The sequence below is a fragment of the Salmo salar genome, chromosome ssa03 (genome assembly GCF_905237065.1).
Source record: "Salmo salar chromosome ssa03, Ssal_v3.1, whole genome shotgun sequence".
Lineage (NCBI taxonomy): Eukaryota > Metazoa > Chordata > Actinopteri > Salmoniformes > Salmonidae > Salmo > Salmo salar.
This window is the reverse complement of record NC_059444.1, coordinates 34,931,661-34,951,433: the sequence shown is the minus strand read 5'-3', so window position 1 is coordinate 34,951,433 and position 19,773 is coordinate 34,931,661. Positions and strand designations below refer to the sequence as shown.

Sequence of the window (19,773 nt, the reverse complement as noted above, 5' to 3'; positions counted from 1 at the left end):
CAGGTACACCTCCAATTGACTCAAATTATGTCAGTTAGCCTATCAGAAGCTTCTAAAGCCATAACATCATTTTCTGGAATATTCCAAGCTGTTTAAAGGCACAGTCAACTTAGTGTATGTAAACTTCTGACCCACTGGAATTGTGATACAGTGAATTATAAGTGAAATAATCTGTCTGTAAACAATTGTTGGAAAAATGACTTGTGTCATGCACAAAGTAGATGTCCTAACCGACTTGCCAAAACTATAGTTTGCTAACAAGACATTTGTGGAGTGGTTGAAAAACAAGTTTTAATGACTCCAACCTAAGTGTATGTAAACTGTATATATACTGTATATATAAAACATATTCAATAAAATAAACACAGAAGCACACAGAAATACATATGTATTTCTCTGTGCTTCTGTGTTTATTTCATTGAATATGTTTAAAAAAATCACATTCAAAAATGATAAAGAGTCAGTTGGCCAAACGTCTGGTGGCAGGACATACCTTTACATGCAAATTAAATAACGGCAGGTTCCTAATCTGCCCATGGCTACTCGACATTTGACCATTTTACGTCATGTTCATTAGAAGTAGTTAGGAAAGCTATATCACGCACAATGAAGTCAGTCTACCGCATGCGGTGTGTTGTGTCCAGAAAGTAAAGTCCCCTTCCCAGTAACCTGCCGTGGTCAACTGTGGAATGCCAGGTGAGAGAACAAAGGGGTTGGAGTTGAACAAACAGTTGGTAAGCATGACCGATATGTTCCCAGCTGGCGTAGGAGTGACGAGTTAATCTTTACATCTTATTGTTATGTTCCTCAAACAGAACAAGCCTTTTACCTGCTTTTTGCAGCACAGGATAGAAAAGAAACACCTTCTAATCTACTGTACTGCACCTACTGTAGCAGATATTAATAAAGCATGTTATATTTAGGTGTTATGGTATAACCTTCAGAATGTTACATCAGCAAAGGACCTTTTGTTTATGATATAACAACTGAGAAAATATTTTATAAAAAATATTGAGTTATTTTATTTTGTAAATATTTTTTCACGAAAGTAGTGCACTGGGCCTTTAATAGTATTAGCGGACCGATATAGACGTCTGTTGCGTCATCTTGGCAAAAAAAGGTAGTTGCATAATTAAGAACAGATTCAAAAGTTGGAATTGTAAGAGTGTTTGTTCTGTCCGTTTCTCTGGAATTGTCATTCTAGTGGAATCCAGAAACAACAAAACCCTGTCCTCAAACATTTACATCAAAAGGTGCAAAGTTATGGGCAAAGACACATCCACATCAAATTCAATATTTTTCTTGATAAAATAACATGGAAAACTATCACTTTTTGTGCAATATTAATTTACCATCCTTACAAACCACTTAATGTAAATGTACATCACTGTATTGTACATAGTTTTGTCATCTAGGTTTGTACCTGTAGACTTTCCATCACCATGAAGAAAAACAATGACCAATACAGTAATTGAGTACATTGAGACATCAAGTGGTTTGTGATGATGTGGCTCAGTTGGTAGAGCATGCCGCCTGCAATGCTATGGTTGTGTGTTCGATTCCCAGAGGGTGCCAGCAGGAATATGTACGCACTCACTACTGTAAGTTTCTATGGATAAGAGTGTCTGCTGAAAAGGAATGAATAGACCTTTTCAGTTTTCACATAGAAATAAGTTGCATTTGCAAAGTTCAACAAACTAGAAAACATATATCAAGCAAGTATTTTTATATTCCACAAGTATTATCAGATGAACTTTTGGGGGTGAATTTTAATGTGGTTGTCTTTTGTGTATATATGTTTCCACGTGGCAAGCGTTTGTACATTCACTCTGCCAAAACAGTACACAGTTACAGTAACTCACCCTTCTAGATAACTTGAACTTGTCTAACCAGGTCTTGTGTCTTGAAGTCCCCTAGGCTAGCTATTGCTAGCCAAATTATTTAGCCAATTAGCTTGTGCCAGCTGGTGTGCAACCGTGGCAAAGTTGTTTTGACATTGGATAGCCTTTCTCTGGGGCTAGTTAGGGACCATCAATAAATTACATAATGTAAATGGGAAAATATTTTCATGTTGCACAACTGTCACAAGCTCATTAAATGCTTTAACTATTTGTATGTGAATTTCTACAGTGCATTCGGAAAGTATTCAGACCCCTTGACTTTTTCCACATTTTGTTAAGTTACAGCCTTATTCTCAACAATCTACACAAAATACCCCATAATTACAAGGTGAAAACTGTTTTTAGAAAATGTTGCAAATTTATACAAAATAAAAAACAGATACCTTATTCATACCCTTTGCTATGAGACTCGAAATTGAGCTCAGGTGCATCCTGTTTCCATTGGTCATCTTTGAGATGTTTCTACAACTTGATTGGAGTCCACCTGTGGTAAATTCAATTGATTGGACATGATTTGGAAAGGCACACACCTGTCTATGTAAGGTCCCACAGTTGACAGTCCATGTCAGAGCAAAAATCAAGCAATGAGGTTGAAGGAATTGTCCGTAAAGCTCCGAGGCAGGATTGTGTCGAGGCAGAGATACCAAAACATTTCTGCAGCAATGAAGATCCCCAAGAACACAGTGGCCTCCATCCTTCTTAAATGGAAGAAGTTTAGAACGGCCAATACTCTTTCTAGAGCTGGCCGACCAGCCAAACAGCAATCGGGTGAGAAGGCCCTTGGTCAGGGAGGTGGCCAAGAACCCGATGATCACTCTGACAGAGATCTGGAGTTCCTCTGTGGCGATGGGAGAACCTTCCAGAAGGACAACCATCTCTGCAGCACTCAACCAATCAGGCTTTTATGGTAGAGTGGCCAGACGGAAGCCACTCCTCAGTAAAAGGCACATGACAGCCCACTTGGAGTTTGCCAAATGGCACCTAAAGGACTCAGACCATGAGAAACAAGAATCTCTGGTCTGATGAAACCAAGTTTGAACTCTTTGGCCTGAATGCCAAGCATCAAGCGTGGAGGAAACCTGGCACCATCCCTACGTTGAAGCATGGTGGTGGCAGCATCATGCTGTGGGGATGTTTTTCAGCAGCAAGGACTAGGAGACTAGTCAGGATCGAGGGAAAGATGAACAGAGCAAAGTACAGAGAGATCCTTGATGAAAACCTGCTCCATTGTGCTTGGGACCTCAGACTGGGGCGAAGGTTCACCTTCCAACACGACAACGAACCTAAGCACACAGCCAAAACAAAGCAGGACTGGCTTCGGGACAAGTCACTGAATGCCTTGAGTGGCCCAGCCAGAGCCCGGACTTGAACCTGAACGAACATCTCTGGAGATACCCAAAAATAGATGTGCAGTGATGCTCCCCATCCAACCTGACAGAACTTGAGAGGATCTGCAGAGAAGAATTGGAGAAACTCCCCAAATACAGGTGTGCCAAAGCTTGTAGCGTCATACCCAAGAACACTCAAGGCTGTAATCGCTGCCAAAGGTGCATCAACAAAGTACTGATTAAAGGGTCTGAATACTTATTTATATGTGACTTTTCCTTTTTTTATTTGTAATAAATTCACAAAAATGTATAGAAACCTGTTTTTGCTTTGTCATTATGGGGTATTGTGTAGATTGATGAGGGGGGAAAAAAACATTTAAATCCATTTTAGAATAAGGCTGTAACGTAACAAAATGTGGAAAAAGTCAAGTGGTCTGAAAACTTTCCGAATTCACTGTAGGTGGTGTGAGGTTTAAGTTATTCAAATTTGGAGCTATTGACATTTTAAAATATTGTCCCATGCATTGTCCCGTGTGGCTCAGTTGGTAGAGCATGGTGTTTGCAACGCCAGGGTTGTGGGTTCAATTCCCACGGGGGACCAGTACGCAGAAAAAAATTTATGAAATGTATGCATTCACTACTGTAAGTCGCTCTGGATAAGAGCGTCTGCTAAATGACTTAAATGTAAATGTAAATTGTGTAATTTACTGACGGTCCCTAACTAGCTACACAGTGATATCGAGTGTAAAACCAAATTGACCATTATGATAGGGTCATGCAGCCGCGCTCCGAATTGATGATTACTTGCATGCTGCCAGCTGTGGGCAGGATTGAAATGAACCCAACCCAAGGAAAACTGTTACAGTACCCTTCATTCCATGACATACCTTTTTTTTCCCTATCATCTCGCAAGTATTGGATTTGGACCAGACTTACTTTATGACCAAAATTATCCTATTTACACTTAGTAGTCAATTTTGACACTAGAATACATTTTTCTGACTCGTATCGATAGGCCATTTTCAAAAAGAGAAAAGTTTAGTTTTAGGTGCGGTCCCTCAATAAGTATGTTCACTCATCCTGTTACAGGCCCAGTGCAGTCAAAATTGTGATTTTCCTGTGTTTTATATATATTTCCACACTATGAGGTTGGAATAATACCGTGACATGGTGAAAATGATAACGTTTTAGTTTTAGAGCTGTTTGAAAAGGATGCCTGACAACACAGACAGAAGACACTGGCAACAGCACAAATATAACAGCAAACAAACAGTGGATGTGTGTGTGTGTGTGTGTGTGTGTGTGTGTGTGTGTGTGTGTGTGTGTGTGTGTGTGTGTGTGTGTGTGTGTGTGTGTGTGTGTGTGTGTGTGTGCAGGCAGGCATGTGTGTGTGTGTGAAGTAAAACAACATGCTCCTTTCATAAGGCAACACAAACTAGTGACATCGGCTGCCAACTAGAAACATCTACATGTCTCAACAACCTGTCCATCAATTTGTCCTTTGAACTCCTCCAGGGACACCAGGACCTGTAGTATAAGGTTGGCTTGGAGGGAATTCCAAGCCAACCTTCTTGGTAACTTAATTGTTATCCAGAAATGATTTCATACTGAAATAAAAACGGCTGCATTGGACCTTTAAACTACTGTCAGTCTCAGAGTCACTTCCACCTATCATTCCATCCAGGATCACTTCCACCTATCATTCCATCCAGGATCACTTCCACCTATCATTCCATCCAGGGTCACTTCCACCTATCATACCATCCAGGGTCACTTCCACCTATCATTCCATCCAGGATCACTTCCACCTATCATTCCATCCAGGATCACTTCCACCTATCAATCCATCCAGGATCACTTCCACCTATCATTCCATCCAGGATCACTTCCACCTATCATTCCATCCAGGGTCACTCCCACCTATCATTCCATCCAGGGTCACTCCCACCTATCATTCCATCCAGGGTCACTTCCACCTATCATTCCATCCAGGATCACTTCCACCTATCATTCCATCCAGGGTTCATGGGTTGTCAGTTTTGACTGATCCTCACTCTTCCTCTCTGCAGGCAAAAAGGGTTTGTTCTCTTGCCCTTCCTGCAATCTCAGCTTCAGAGTGCATCTCCTCCCATAAAGACTGGCTTCGCCTTCCTACAACTTCCTCACATTCCTCACAGTCACAGAACGAATGAAAAAGACTGAAAAAAGACAACACTATCAGGCTAGCTAAGGTCGCTGCTGGCGTCTTCCCTTGTTCTATTATTCATGCTTCTACTGTCATTGTCAACGGTTATGGTCAACTACAGAGCTTCACAAAACTCATTTTCACTCTCACACTCCCACCCATAGCTACAGTATATCTCTCAAAAAAAGTATATGATAAAGGCCTTAGAATAAATATTCAGTGATTTCTCCTGATGTATTGAAATGATCTTTCCATCGTATTTTGCCATTCAAATCCTCCAAGAAACATGAGTCGGCGGTCTTAAAGAGTACGTGTTTTTAATCTTTTTAAATATGCCCTCTCTCTCTCTCTCTCTCTCTGTGTGTCTGTCGAGGAAACCCAAAAGGGCTGAGTCAGAGATCCCATCGCTTCCGGAGGCAGACAGGGCCAGCCAGGGCAGAGCCAAACAGAGGGAGCTCCCCTTTGAAAAGCCTCTCTGTGGAAAAATCAACGGGCAACTCCTGGGGGAGTCACTCTGCTGTACTGGTCCTACCCATTCCTGCCCAAACAGCCCCAGGGCCTGGGACCTGGCTGGGGTCATAACATATTCATTAGGACCAGTGGCGGTCAGTGCCGTTTAAGATGAGGGAGGCCGATTTTTTTTTCTCATGAGCATGGTCTTATTTCTATGACAGCATATTGGATGTCCTTCATTCATATTTCATTTACCCAGCTCAATGTAACAGCGATAGGTTTAGGCTACTACATGATACTCAAATTTTCCCTATACCCATCATGAGGTTGCTACAACCTAGCCTATGAATGAAAGTTTACAACGTAGGTACACACAGGTCCAGAGACAAATTTGAGGTGACAGACAGTGACGTTCAATACCGCCTTGCACACTCTTGCCTGCGTTTTGCTGATGTAATCATTAGTCCAACAGTTGCAAGTGAAAGTTTCTATTGGACAATTCAGGTATGTTTATCCCCATTTTGTTGTGTTTGCTTCCGTCTACTCTCATAACAGCCACGTTGTATTAGTCATCTTCCCTTCGCTTGTGGACTTCAATGCACAACAATTCAGCTGTATGTGACCAGGCAAAAAAAACTTTCCAAGGCAAACCGCCTACATCATTGTCACCATATTAGCTGAAGTAAAGTCATAGTCAGCATAACTAATAGAACTAACGCGTTTGTAAACCCAGCTACAATCATGCAGTAACGTTAGTCAGTAAGCAGTTACACTAGCGGGCCCCGGTAGCAATAAATTAGTAATACCAAAAGCTTACCTTGACTTGGAAGAGTTCCAGTGTTGTGTTGGAAAGTCATAGCCAGCTAGCAAACATAGCATCGCTCTGTTTGAGCAGGGTGTTTCAGTAGGCTAAACTAGCTAGCTAAGTACGTGAGAAAAAAAATGACAATCTTTATCGCTTGCTCTATTTCTCTCTTGCTTCTCCTTAATTTTGGAAGAAATGTATTTGTTCGAAACTGTTAAACTACTGTCTTTCTATCTCTTTGAGTCAACTACTCACCACATTTCATGCACTGCAGTGCTAGCTAGCTGTAGCTTATGCTTTCAGTACCAGATTAATTCTCTGATCCTTTGATTGGGTGGACAACATGTCAGTTCATGCTACAAAATCTCTGATAGGCTGGAGGACGTCCTCCAGAAGTTGTCATAATTACTGTGTAAGTCTATGGAAGGGGGTGAGAACCGTGAGCCTCCAAGGTTTTGTATTAAAGTCAATGTACCCAGAGGAGGACAGAAGCTAGCTGTCCTCCAGGTACACCATGGTGCTACCCTACAGAGTGCTGTTAAGGCTACGGTAGACCTTCTTTGCAAAATAGTGTGTTTTAATCAATTATTCGGTGATGTGATTATATTTAGTATAGTTTTATCTAAAAGGATAACCTTTTAAAAATATTTTTACATTTTAATTTTTATGAAATTCACTGAGGAGGGTGGTCCTCCCCTTCCTCCTCTGAGGAGCCTCCACTGATTAGGACCCAATGGAAGAAAACAGACTAAGACAGGGACAAGGACAAATTCCCTGTATTTGTCCAAAAAGAACCACTCGTTTTTGTTTTCCATTGAAAAATAGTTTGCTACACTATTAGAGAAAAAGGTGCTATCTAGAACCTAAAAGGGCTCTTCGGCTGTCCCCATAGGAGAACTCTTTGAAGAACCCTTTTTTGGTTCCAGGTAGAACCATTTTGAGATCCATGTAGAACCCTTTCCACAGAGAGTTCTACATGGAACCCAAAACAGTTCTACCTGGAACCAAAAAGGGTTCTCCTATGCGGCAGCCGAAGAACCCTTTTGATACCCCTTTTTCTAAGCGAGTACGGTGTGCCCTAATGAATGTTACCCAGGCTTGCAGTCTCTCTGTCCTCATGCTGTGCTGTGCTGCTAACTGTTTACCTTGGCTCCAGTCTTCCCGCCAGAGGACTTTCAACTCAGTAGCGCTGCCCTCGGGGGTGACACGGACTCTCTTACTCACTGTCTAAATAAAGCAGCCTTAGGCGTCAGTTGCTGTGTATCGCTCTCTCGCTCTCTCTGTCTTTCTCTCTCTCTCTCTCGCTCACTTGCTCTTTCACTCTAATTCTCTCTCTCTCTCCCTCTCTCTCTTTCTGTCTCTGCCAATTTAGAATAGCACATTCAACACAGATAAGACTCTGTTACGCTGCTCAGTGACAAATACATCAGCCTATTGCACCATTCACCAAACTCCTAAAATAGGTTTGAGGCTTTGGTTTGTGTCACTTGTCAGTTCTTACTGCTGATCTTCACAGCTACAGATAATTTATGGTGAAATAACATAGAGTGACTGTTGTCATGCGCATGACCCCCAACCTTAAGCACATGAATTCAGAGTAACAAATGGGAGGAGGACCTCAGTGATGTAATGTGTTGTGGATCCTCTTAGAAAAAAAGGTGCTATCTCTAACCAAAAAGGGTTCTTCGGCTGTCCCCATAGGAGAACCCTTTGAATAACCCCTTTTGGTTCCAAGTAGAACCCTTCTGCTTCTAGGTAGAACCCTTTCCACATGGAACCCCAAATAGTTCTACCTGGAACCAAAAAAACTTTCATCCATGGGGACAGCTGCAAAGTGCACCTGGAAGACATTACTAGCCTAGGACCACTTCATAAATTAACAGACCTATAAATATTTGTTCTTATTTTAGGTTTCACACTACATTTGATTTACATATCTAAAGAAAAGTTTGTAATTTGTCTCGGTTGCAGCAGAGCCTATTTAAAGTTTGTGTGAGGTAATTTCTGTTAAAGGCCCATTGCAGTCAAAAATGTGATTTACCTGTGTTTTGGAATAATTGGAATAAGGTTGGAATAATACTGTGAAATTGTGAAAATGATGATAAAAGCTGTTTGAAAAGACCGGCTGAAATATCAGCCTGTTTTGGTCGGATGGAGTTTTGGCCTGCCAATTAGTTAAAAGACCAATAAGAAAGACAACTCCCACTCAGACTACCACATGACAGTCCTAGTAAAACATTTCCTTGAGAAATTGCTCTATTATAAGAAGCTATGTTTGTTTCTTGTTGACAATTTAAATTAAAAACAATCCTACTAGGGTATTTAATTGTTACCCAGAAATGATTTGATATTGACATAAATTCAAGCTGCTTTGGACCTTTAATATGGATGATGCATAACTGCAACACCTCAGACAAAGACTGGAAGGAAATTAAGCCTGCAGACGCTTGCCAACTCCTTGGGCATGTGCTATAGACGAATAAAATACAAAAGATCCAAAACTAAAAAATACATGTTGTTGAAGATATTGAACTGGTGACATTATCAAAATAATGGATTATAATAACGTTTTTCTACACTGGTCTGCTCAAAACTAGTATCATGCAAGGGGACAGGTAGTACAAAACAATTGCCATTTTCTTAAATAAAAGTGAAATAACATTTAAATAACCTTTATCTCTAAATTATGTATCTGGCTGATGTGCAGTGCAGTCTTGAACATAGCTACACTGACACTCAATAAACTCTCCAACATCAATATGTCAAATTGCAGCCAGATAACCTAAAGCTCAGGCATAAATCTAGCCATCTCTAAAATGTCTGTGTCTGCCTATGGTATAATTTACAAGCTATGTTCACTTAAATATATTTCACACTGTGACAGGCACAATACACTTGATTTAACACACACTGAAAACACTGATAAAAACCATTGTAGTGATTGCATATCATGGTGTAAAGAAACAATTGTTGTTGTGTGTAAGAGGAAAGGCTAACTTTAATACAGAATGAGAAAACAACTAGACCAACACTGTCTGGAAATTCAAAACCCTCAGGGATCCATTGCTGCTGCCTTTCCAAAATCTTCTCATGACATATTTCTCTTGAAGGTACCATCTTAAAAATGTACAAACTGTAAAACACAGTTTTAATAAACGTTTTGATAACGTTTGGTTTATTATTCCGGCATGAAGTAATATAGTGGAAATCTTCATACAAGTTCAATTTAAAAAAAAATGGAAAGTAGGCTAAGGCGATTTATATTCCGGAATACCGGTAGACTACTAGCTTTTATCGAACCTCCCTGAATCATGAGGTGAAAGAATTTAAGTGAGGAATACCACTGCCAATTTTTTTTAATGCCAATATAACAACAAATGTATAAATATTATTCAAATATGATGGGGTTATTTAATATTACAATTTCAAAATGGTTATATGTACCTTCACAGCAAATGGCTAGATGGAGCTAAAACTCTTGCTGCAAACTCTGGCACATACCACAAAAACACTGTGATACAATGACACAACAACAACGTGTAGATTTCCTTCAAAGATGGGCAATTATTCCAAAATTCACATATCAACAGAACAATTTATTTCAAATATTGAAATAATATCATTTAAAACTGTATCAAGAATAAAACAACCAACCAAAGAAATACAAATATCCAAACAAAAAAATAGGAAAACAATGTTATTAATAAACATGATATTTCAAAAAATAAATAAGTCCAGAAAAAAACTATTAGCAGGCCCTGTTTCAGCTGAACGACCCTGATGGTGAAACTGAAATGCACTTTAAAACGGCAGTTTCACAATGACCTTCAGATTCATTCCGCCGAAATTGACATTCCCCAGAGAGCTAGAGGAATTTGTCTGGCCCTAAAATGGATCCACTGAGAGTTCTGCTGAGCGAGGCGCCATTCACACCCCTGCTGGAGGAGAGGGAGACATATAGTATGATCTGTGTATTGAATGGGAAAGACATATTTCTACTTTTTTTTTCAACTTTTTTCAGCTTTAGACATATTTTGAGTAAAAATACAAGGGCACATTTGTATTCCACTTTTTTGTTGCGTGTTGAGTCAAACCAAAATCAACAGTGATTTGTCATATAAGGTCATTATGTCTTTAAACCAGTGAAAGGTTGTTTTCTACCTACATATGAATTTTCTTCACGTCACTGAAACATAACTCTTGGCATAAATCAGTCTTTTAAGATTATTCTCAATTGAAGCTACAGTTTCATCAGCATGTGTAAATGTGTAACATTTTACTCGTTGACTAATTTTGTTTTATGACAGTCTAGAGTTGGTTGTAGGAACAACCATTACCCTTTTATCAACCAAAAACTTACTAGGGGCAATTTAGCAATTCCGCATCTGTTTGCGGAATTAGCAATATTAGCAATATTACATTATTTTATGTTGACCTCATTTAGCCTTTTCATTTGATTTTTGTCAAATTTTATATGAACATCAAATGCATGTATGCGTCAGTAAATGTATACTGTTTCTACCAGTTAGGTAGTCTTTGTTGTAGCCAGATAATATTGCAGCAGTCTTCTTTTGCAGTTTTGTATTGTAACAAAAATATGCATCTATAAAACAATTGCGGGTGCCATTCATTCAAACAGTATTTAGCTAGCTGTTGTACATGTGTCAAAGATTTTGCGGACATGTTCTCTCTTTTTTTTATCCTCGCCGAAAAGAAAAAAAACACTTCTACCAATTTCTTAAAAAAATAGTACCATAAAGTGAACAGTATTTTTTATTTAATCTGTAGGATTTCATTATTTGCGAATTGAGTTAATAATTAAAAACAAAAACTGACCGACATAGGATATTGCAGTCCTTGATACCCTGTTTTAAAACCAAGAGTTTCAGTCAGATACAGTAAGAGCTATCAGTGGGAAAAACGTGCAGATTTACGATCACTGTTAACAACTACTCACTCACCAAGAGAGAACGAAATACAAAAGTATATTAAAAAAACAAAGATATAACATTTTTTTTGTTTGTTTCAGATCTACTCTATATCCATATCTTTATTTAACAATCATAGTCATATTTTCAACAATGGAAGATTAATAAATAGTTTCTCTTGATTCAGGAAGGTTGTCTTGGTAACTTGATAGCTTGATTCCAGTTGCAAAAAAAAAATGATTATCAAAATGTCCTCTGTATGCATGGTTGAGCTTTTCTCAAGCACTAATATCCAATTAACCACTTTTGTCTTGAGTGGGGGAATCCATAACATTATGTACAGGTTTCTTCATTTCAGACATTTTATCCACCTCCATAGCTGAGAGAGAGAGAGAGAGAGAGAGAGAGAGAGAGAGAGAGAGAGAGAGAGAGAGAGAGAGAGGAGAGAGAGGGAAAGAGAGGGAGAGAGGGAGAGAGAGAGGGAGAGAGGAGGAGAGAGAGGGAGAGGAAGAGAGGAGAGAGAGGGAGAGAGGAGAGAGAGGGAGAGAGGGAGAGAGAGAGGGAGGGAGAGAGAGAGGGAGAGAGAGAGAGGGAGAGAGGAGGAGAGAGGGAGAGAGGAGGGAGAGGAAGAGAGGAGAGGAGAGGGGAGAGAAAACAGCAGGTCGGTCCGGAACGCATCCGAACTGCAGAGTAACAAGAATGCATCAACAGGCCTCCTCTCACATAATTCCCTTTCTGTTAAGGCACTAAGGTTTTCTCATATAATTCTGGAAATCAATCCCAAATATTCCAGACGTTTCAAACTTGCATGAGCGTGGGGGGGGGGGGCTGTCTCTGTCCAACTGTTGTTAGCTGGGAAGTAGGAATCAGACCCAGAACCATCAAGGCACAGAATATTTCCACCATGCAGCAGCAGGACATCCAGAGAGAGAGAGAGAGAGAGAGAGCGAGAGAGGATAGTGTGGTGGGTTCCACCCCCAGCTCGTGACTCAGGCAAGAGCCATGGGGCACCAGGACTCTCCCCTGACGGAGCCGGCTATGTCTGGAGACTGGGTGAGGCCCACGCTGGTGTAGAGACTATCCTGGCCTGGGTACTTCACGACGGCAGAGCCATCAGAGCCTGAGCCATCCGCTGGGCCACTCAGGACAGAGGACTGGACCTGGAATAAGACAGAGAAATGTTAGTCACAGATTCAAAAGAAATGACTGGGTCTTTCCACAAAATAAGTGCCCTTTGATATTTTTACTAGAAATTGTGCACCAATATTGAATTTTAAAAGCCTGGTATATTACATGAAGTGCCCTTAAATATAGACCACATGTATAATTCAATAAATTGCATGAACCCTGTTACGTGAACTGAACACTCGTTTTTAATATGGTGAAACTATTCTTAAAACATTTAAATAAGAAACATTGAACATCTAATAGTCAATAGTGTAAAAGCCGGTGAACTGGTTTTACTATTTTTGGCAATTTTCTGGTGTTTTGTGGTAGAAAACTGATCGGTTGGAGCATACCACAACCCTCTTAACCATAGATAGACAGGCTAGAAACGTTTTAGCGCGTTTTATTTACTTTCTTAAGCTTGAATTCAATTGCCGCTCCCTGTTGCACACAACAAGCTTCCATTCCTACTGTCACAAAGGGGATTTAAGGCTGATTTAAGATGAAATCGTCAACCATCTTATGGTCAACCCTGTTACTTTATTTGCCACTTAATTGGCACTCACCATAGTATGTGTTTATATAAAATCTTGAGATGAGAACATGTATTTTTTATTAAGTTGAACATGTGCTCATAATGACAGAATGTGAAAATCAGGCGAAATCAAACTTTTTTGGACCAAGTTACATTTCTTAAAAAGCACTGAATCGGTGGAACGACCCTACAATTATCCATGGGTTTTCCATAGTCACAGCCAGGGCTTCCAGAAGCCGATCAATGATAAATCTTCATTTGTAACTGCTAAAATTGATATACACTGAGTGTACAAAACATTAAGAACATCTTCCTAATCTTGAGTTTTGCCCTCAGAACAGTCTCAATGGGTGGTGGACCATTCTTGATACACACGGGAAACTGTTGAAAGTGGAAAAACCAAGCAAAATTGCAGTTCGTGATACAAACCGGTGCACCCGGCACCTACTACCATACCCCATTCAAAGGCACTTAAATCTTTTGTCTGCCCATTCACCCTCTGAATGGCACACATACACAATCCATGTCTCAATTGTCTCAAGGCTTAAAAATCATTCTTTAAACTGTCTCCTCCCCTTCATCTACACTGATTGAAGTGACATCAATAAGGGATCATAGCTTTCCCCTGGATTCACCTGGTCAGTCTGTCATGGAAAGAACAGGTGTTCATACTGTTTTGTACACTCAGTGTATAGGCCTATATGCATTGAATCTCCACGTTATTATAGCAAACCGGCCCATTTATCAAATGATAGGAACAGACAAATGTCATTAATAAAATGTACTTTAAATAGCCCTATAATATTGTTTCATTTGGAACAAATCAGAGACTAAGTTTCAGGACACAATTCCAGAAGAGCATCATCTCTGAAAAATGCAGACCACTTCCCAGAACCCATTGGAGACAGCCTTTAAATACCTCTGAAGACACCAGATACAGTAAGCTACATCCCACATACCGTGTGACTCAATACTTTTGAATCCAGTATTATCAGGCCAATATTACTGGTATCACGAACATATAAGATGAAAGTGTATTATTAGCCTGCCTGCTCCTTCATTTGTCAACAGTAGTCATTCAAAAGAATACCAATTAGTGCAATAAATAAAACGATAGAATCACATTTTAGATATATATATATATATTTTTTTAAAGTAAAAGTGGGTCTATCCTACCAAAACCGTGGACTTATATTTGACGCTAACTGAAATGTGTGGGAAGAATTCAGCCGTGCATAATTTGTTACACAAGACATATCCGAGGAGGGAACAACAGTAGAATTTCAATAGCAAACGACCTTGAGTCCGTTTTTATAACATACGCGGCCTATCCCACACCTGAATATTGGTTTTCTTTTTGAATACGCTATATCAAAAGATGGATCGTTCATATTAACCCTGGCACCTGCGTGTTGGGAGAGCTGTTCTTCGAGCAGTCTTCAGAGTTGGAAGAAGACGTCGACGTCGGAGTCATGGCGACGGAATTACTATTTCCTGTGGTAAAATGATTTTAAAAAGTATATATATATATAAAGAGAACCATAAAAGTGAAGTATTTCAATTATACAACAGAGAGAGAGAGAGGGGGGTCTGCTTACCAGAGGATCCCTTGGTTTTGTTCAAAGTTTTAGGTTTTCTTTTCCTCGTCTGAATTCCCTCTTTCTTCATGGCGAGCGGCCGAGGTACCTGCAAAAATAACGACTACATTAGTCTGTCATGTTTTTTTGGCTACACGTTTTGTCAATGTAGGAAAACGTGTAAATTGTCCTTTAAATATCAACTTTATTAATAATAAATATAATTTATTAGGCACACTGAATACACTGATCCCATTTAATATTGTTCTCCATAGTCATCGAAATAATTACACACGGTAATTAGGCACGTGTCAGTTACAATATTCTCTGCATTTGTCAAACACGAAGTTATATAAAAAAAGGGGTAACTTGTGACATAATACAAAGATTGTGTCTTACTCCATGTAATTTTGTGTAGAGCCCACATGCGTTGCAGACCGGTTCTCCTTCTGCGTTTCTGCGCCACAAGGTGGTTGTGCTCGTCTGACAGTTGGCGCAGGAGAGGCCAATTCGCCGGGATGATGACTGGGAAAAGGCAATATGTAAACAACGATAAACACACTGGAACATAAAGATATGAAGCTACGATTAAGCAAAGGTGAGCGCGTGCTGTAAACGTGAAATGGAGAGATGTCTGAGCCCGCGGTTAGGCTACCTGACTAATGGAATCTTTGGCTGTGATCCAAGCACTTTAATTCATCGTTGGATATGAAGGGCATGGATTCTCCTCTCTTATGACTTATGACTCTCTTTCTGTTATCTGCACTAATTTCCGAACAATAATATTGGTCCAATTCATGTCATCCATTTAACTGGCAGTTACGTTCAGCTTATTACCAGGAATTTCATTGTCAGGCAGTTTGTGGAAAAAAGGCATCAGTCTTTTGTTAGTGTGCGTAATAACTGCGTAATGGCGCCAGGAGAATGTGGGTCTGAAAAGTATTTTTTCCCTCACGTAGCCTCTGTCCACTTGTTGACCCTGACTAAATTACCTATATGACAGCCAGAATGACCTTGTTAATATATGAACGCTGGCTAAACTGAGGGTGCAATAAAATGCTCTACCGTTTAAGCGAATTGTTTGTCCAAAAAAATCACCATAAGGAGTATTGAGATCTGAGGTGATAACCTTAAGCCATTGCTTTAAATATATAGACAGGAAATTGAGTGGTTAACTAGTCCCCTGAGCGTGTTCTGCTTACCATCCGCTTCTGTGGTTTAATTAATGGCCGGCTGAGTCCATTCATTTTGCTGTACAGGCCGCAGGCGTTGCAGAGAAAGTGGCCCGTGCCATCGCGTCTCCAAAGCGGCGTTGAGATGGAGCCGCAGTTGACGCATTCCCTGCTCTCTCCCAGGTCGTCGAGAATATCTGCGGGAAACAGATAGGGCAATACACCAATCACTTACATGACACTTCAGAGAGGTGCTTGCGCATTAAAAGAGCCATGATTTTTCTTAGGCTTAATTGAGCACCTGTCTTCAAATATGTTAAGTTTTTTAATGATTCACCATTATTTTCAAAATGAGGTATATTCTAGGCATATGTGATAGCAAATTAAGATTATACATTCAATACACAAGGAGACGGCACTTTTGACTGTACTTTAGCTATTTTATCTATGTCTAATGCATTAAGTTACTTTAAGAAACTCATAATGTTTCCATACTAGTTTTATATGTGCAGTCAGAGGGTGTAATCAACAATGTATTTATTTTAGTTACACCAATAAAAATATGATAGGCTTTGAAGTCGTTATAAAACATTTGATATCAGGGATAGGCCTAAACTTTAATTCATGCAACAAATGCATTGATAATAGCCTATGTAACTAATATATAGCATATACTCTTAGAAAAAAGGTTTCAGATAGAACCAAAAAGGGTTATATTGCTTGCTTCATTTATGGCACCCCTAAAGGTTCTATATAGAACCATTTCGTAGGGTTCTTTGATCAGAACCCCATCAGAACCCCAGGGGTTCTTCATTGAACCAAAATTGGGGTTCCAACAACCTTTAGGGTTGCCATATATGAAGCAAGTATAGAACCCTTTTTGATTCTATCCAGAACCTTTTTTCTAAGAGTGTAGGGCTCCCGAATGGCGCAGCGGTTCGGTACACTGCATTTCAGTGTAAGAGGCGACACTACAAACACCCTGGTTTGAATCCAGGCTGTATCACAACCGGCCTTCATTGGGAGTCCCATAGGGCGGCGCAAAATTGGCCCAGCGTCATCCGGGTTTGGCCGGGGTAGGCCGTCATTGTAAATACGAATTTGTTCTTAACTGACTTGCCAGATAAATAAATAAAATATATAGCCTAATTAACTTGCTATTCTAAAATGGAACCTATTTACCATGTCTTACCATTACTATAAAACATGTATTTTACCTCCGATAATTTCCTTAACCAAATTGAATTAGAATTTATTGGGGCCATCAGACCTAAACACTTGTAATCGGAAATTATCATCACATTGTTTCACACATGTCCTTGTTGCTTATACATTTTTGAATGGTTATTTTTATTATTATTACCATGCGTTAAACAGCTATCCGATAGATGTCATATCAGCACTAAAGTTCTCACTCAATTAATCAGCTTTCTTCGATACTTTTGGGAATAGTAAGCCTACCTCCATTGGGTCCTCGAATCGTCAAGGGCGCACCTCTGCTTTGCAAAGTGTGCAACATGGTGTTATCGAACGGTCCTCCCGGCCAAGGCGAGGACAACTGGGATAGCTGCGGTCCAACATACGGGGAGTAGGGACTGGCGTAGGATCCACCGAGGGGCCGCGGGAGACCGTACTGGTCTCGACTGCCCACATTCAGCGGGTTACTGTAGCCGTTATCCCTGGACGCTACGTTGTTCATTGGCGGGCTTGGAGGGTAATGGAAACGGTTGGCGGTATGAGGACTCCCGGTGCTGTAGGAGGGACTCTCCGGAGTAGACTGCGACCAGACTGAATGGCTTGTGACCGCATGACTGGGCTGTGCCGACCCGCTGGCTTGCAAATAAGGGAGGCTGGATATCATGGGTCCCACCCGGGAGCTCGGTACATACACTGGAGAGTTGGGGTTGGAGTGCATATAGCCCCCAGAGGGCGAGTCGTACCCCGCCTGGCTCTGGTGGGCCGCCGCGATGGCTAGTGTTTGATACATGTCGCTGGGGTCGACGATAAGGCCCCCCTTGTGGTGCGGGTGCGCTCCGCTAGAGATGATTAGTTTGTTGCCCTGGTCTAAATCCGTGAACAGCGTGATGTCCTCTGTGGTGGGCAGGGCAGTGTTGTTGTTATGGTGTCCGTGTCCGAAGTGAACGTAGGAGTGTAGAGATGGTCTACCTGGCCCCTCGTCGCGCCGGTGTCCCACTAAGTTAAGTTGATCCGTTGTCGGCGGTGACCTGAGTCCCTCCGAGTCGTGCGCGTGGCCGTGACTCTCCCTCCTGTCCTGACCGCCGTGTAAGTAGCTCTGTTCAGCCGGTGACCCTGGGCTGCTGGACACTTCTTGCTTGACCATGGACCAGCTGTTTTCGCCCAGGTCCATCCAGGATCACTTTCCATACACCGTAGGGCTAGAAAATCGTGAGGGTGTTGTCTGCCCTGGGAATGAGAGAGAATATGTTATTATCAAGATCAAGTAGGCTAAAAGGGTCTATCATATTGTAAATTGTTAACTTAAATCAGGTCCTTGGGCGTCATGTAACTATTTCTGGTATCATAAAGGATCTATGAGATGAGGTAATCAAATCTTATTACAATCTCAAATATTCTTCCCAAAGATTTGGTCCAAAGAGTTACATTTGAATTAACTTTCAAGCGATACTATTAATTTGCAAGAAACATGTAATCCCCCATGATAACAATATCATATCAATTCCATAGCTTACCCTCTGGGAAACTGCGTAATACAAACCCAACATAGCCCTTGACGTGGGGCTTGGTTTCATTTTGAAACGTATTCGCGTAATTTTGAGTACATGACATAAAATGATAGGCGAAAGGCTAGGTTACTTAGCACACACTACTCGATCCTCACTATTAAAACTATATGATGGTTATAGACTAATAGTTAAGACATGTTTGGCAATACCGCCTAAGATATTAATCCATTAGAAATGTAAGCACACCGCGCGCTCTGACCGGAGGAGTTGAATCCATCCGTGTCAAAACCCTGTCCTCCCCTCTCGAGATAGCCTCTTCATTATAACAAAAAAACCACACACCGTTACAGATAGGAACAAAATGCAATATATCTTTGGAGCAAAGCGATAACCGCTTGATAAGACGCGTAACAGATAAGACCCAAGAGGCAGGGTAAGGGTGACAAACCAATACCCCAAATGATTTAGGTTCTGCGCAACTGGCACCCAGGAGCACGATCACTGAAACCAGATGTTTCACCAAGACTGGACTGAAACATAGAAGACAAAAGAGGAGAGGAAGGATTATTCACCACACACCTACTCGTTCTGTGCCATCGGTCGCTTCGTTGAAGTTTCCTATAGTGTGCGGGTCGTAGCTGGTCTCTGGGAAGATAGGAATGAAAGCGTTAGCCTACTGCGCGCGTGACGAGGTTTTTAGAGAGGAGGCGCTTCTCGAGGCTGCAGTTGGAATCTGAGGGCGTTCTCTGATTGGATTTCAGTTTAACAAACATATCAACTGGTTGAGGGTGCTAGCCTTTAAGAGACTTGATCCTGTCTAAAATGACATGCAATCAATTTGACGTTTCACAGTAGGCTATTGACTTTTTGTTGTTGAAATAAAATCGAAATTCATATATCAGATAAATATACAGAGAAAAGCTTGTTTTGGCAGTGCACATTGGTTTACTCACAAAGTAGTTAAGATATTCAAATAAATAATAATAATAACTGCGTTTTATTTTAGAGCAAAAATGG

General features: G+C 40.7%; 1 protein-coding gene across 4 annotated transcripts; it reads right to left on the bottom strand.

The window, feature by feature from the left end:
- Positions 1-9,813: 9,813 nt before the first annotated feature.
- On the bottom strand, positions 9,814-19,407 carry LOC106600428 (GATA-binding factor 6-B-like). Of its 4 annotated transcripts, none has more exons than XM_014191769.2 (7): positions 19,336-19,407; positions 17,513-18,475; positions 16,082-16,248; positions 15,279-15,404; positions 14,901-14,988; positions 14,708-14,796; positions 9,814-12,760 (listed from the first exon to the last, which is right to left on the bottom strand). In XM_014191769.2, the coding sequence occupies exons 2-7, from the start codon at positions 18,417-18,419 to the stop codon at positions 12,590-12,592; spliced, it is 1,548 nt and encodes a 515-aa protein (XP_014047244.1). In that variant the 5' UTR covers positions 18,420-18,475; positions 19,336-19,407; the 3' UTR covers positions 9,814-12,589. The 4 variants fall into 4 exon arrangements, with proteins under 4 accessions (XP_014047244.1, XP_014047246.1, XP_014047245.1 ...); XM_014191771.2 differs by having other exon boundaries at positions 19,340-19,407; XM_014191770.2 differs by lacking the exon at positions 19,336-19,407 and adding an exon at positions 18,763-19,257.
- Positions 19,408-19,773: the final 366 nt, after the last annotated feature.

Excerpts from the sequence above, each read along its gene's own strand:
- LOC106600428 (XM_014191769.2), bottom strand. The coding sequence starts at position 18,419 with ATGGACCTGGGCGAAAACAGCTGGTCCATGGTCAAGCAAGAAGTGTCC. Across the intron at positions 15,405-16,081 it reads TTAAACCACAGAAGCGGATG|TCATCATCCCGGCGAATTGG; the intron begins GTAAGCAGAACA and ends GCCTTTTCCCAG. Across the intron at positions 12,761-14,707 it reads ACAGCTCTCCCAACACGCAG|GTCCAGTCCTCTGTCCTGAG; the intron begins GTGCCAGGGTTA and ends GTCTTATTCCAG.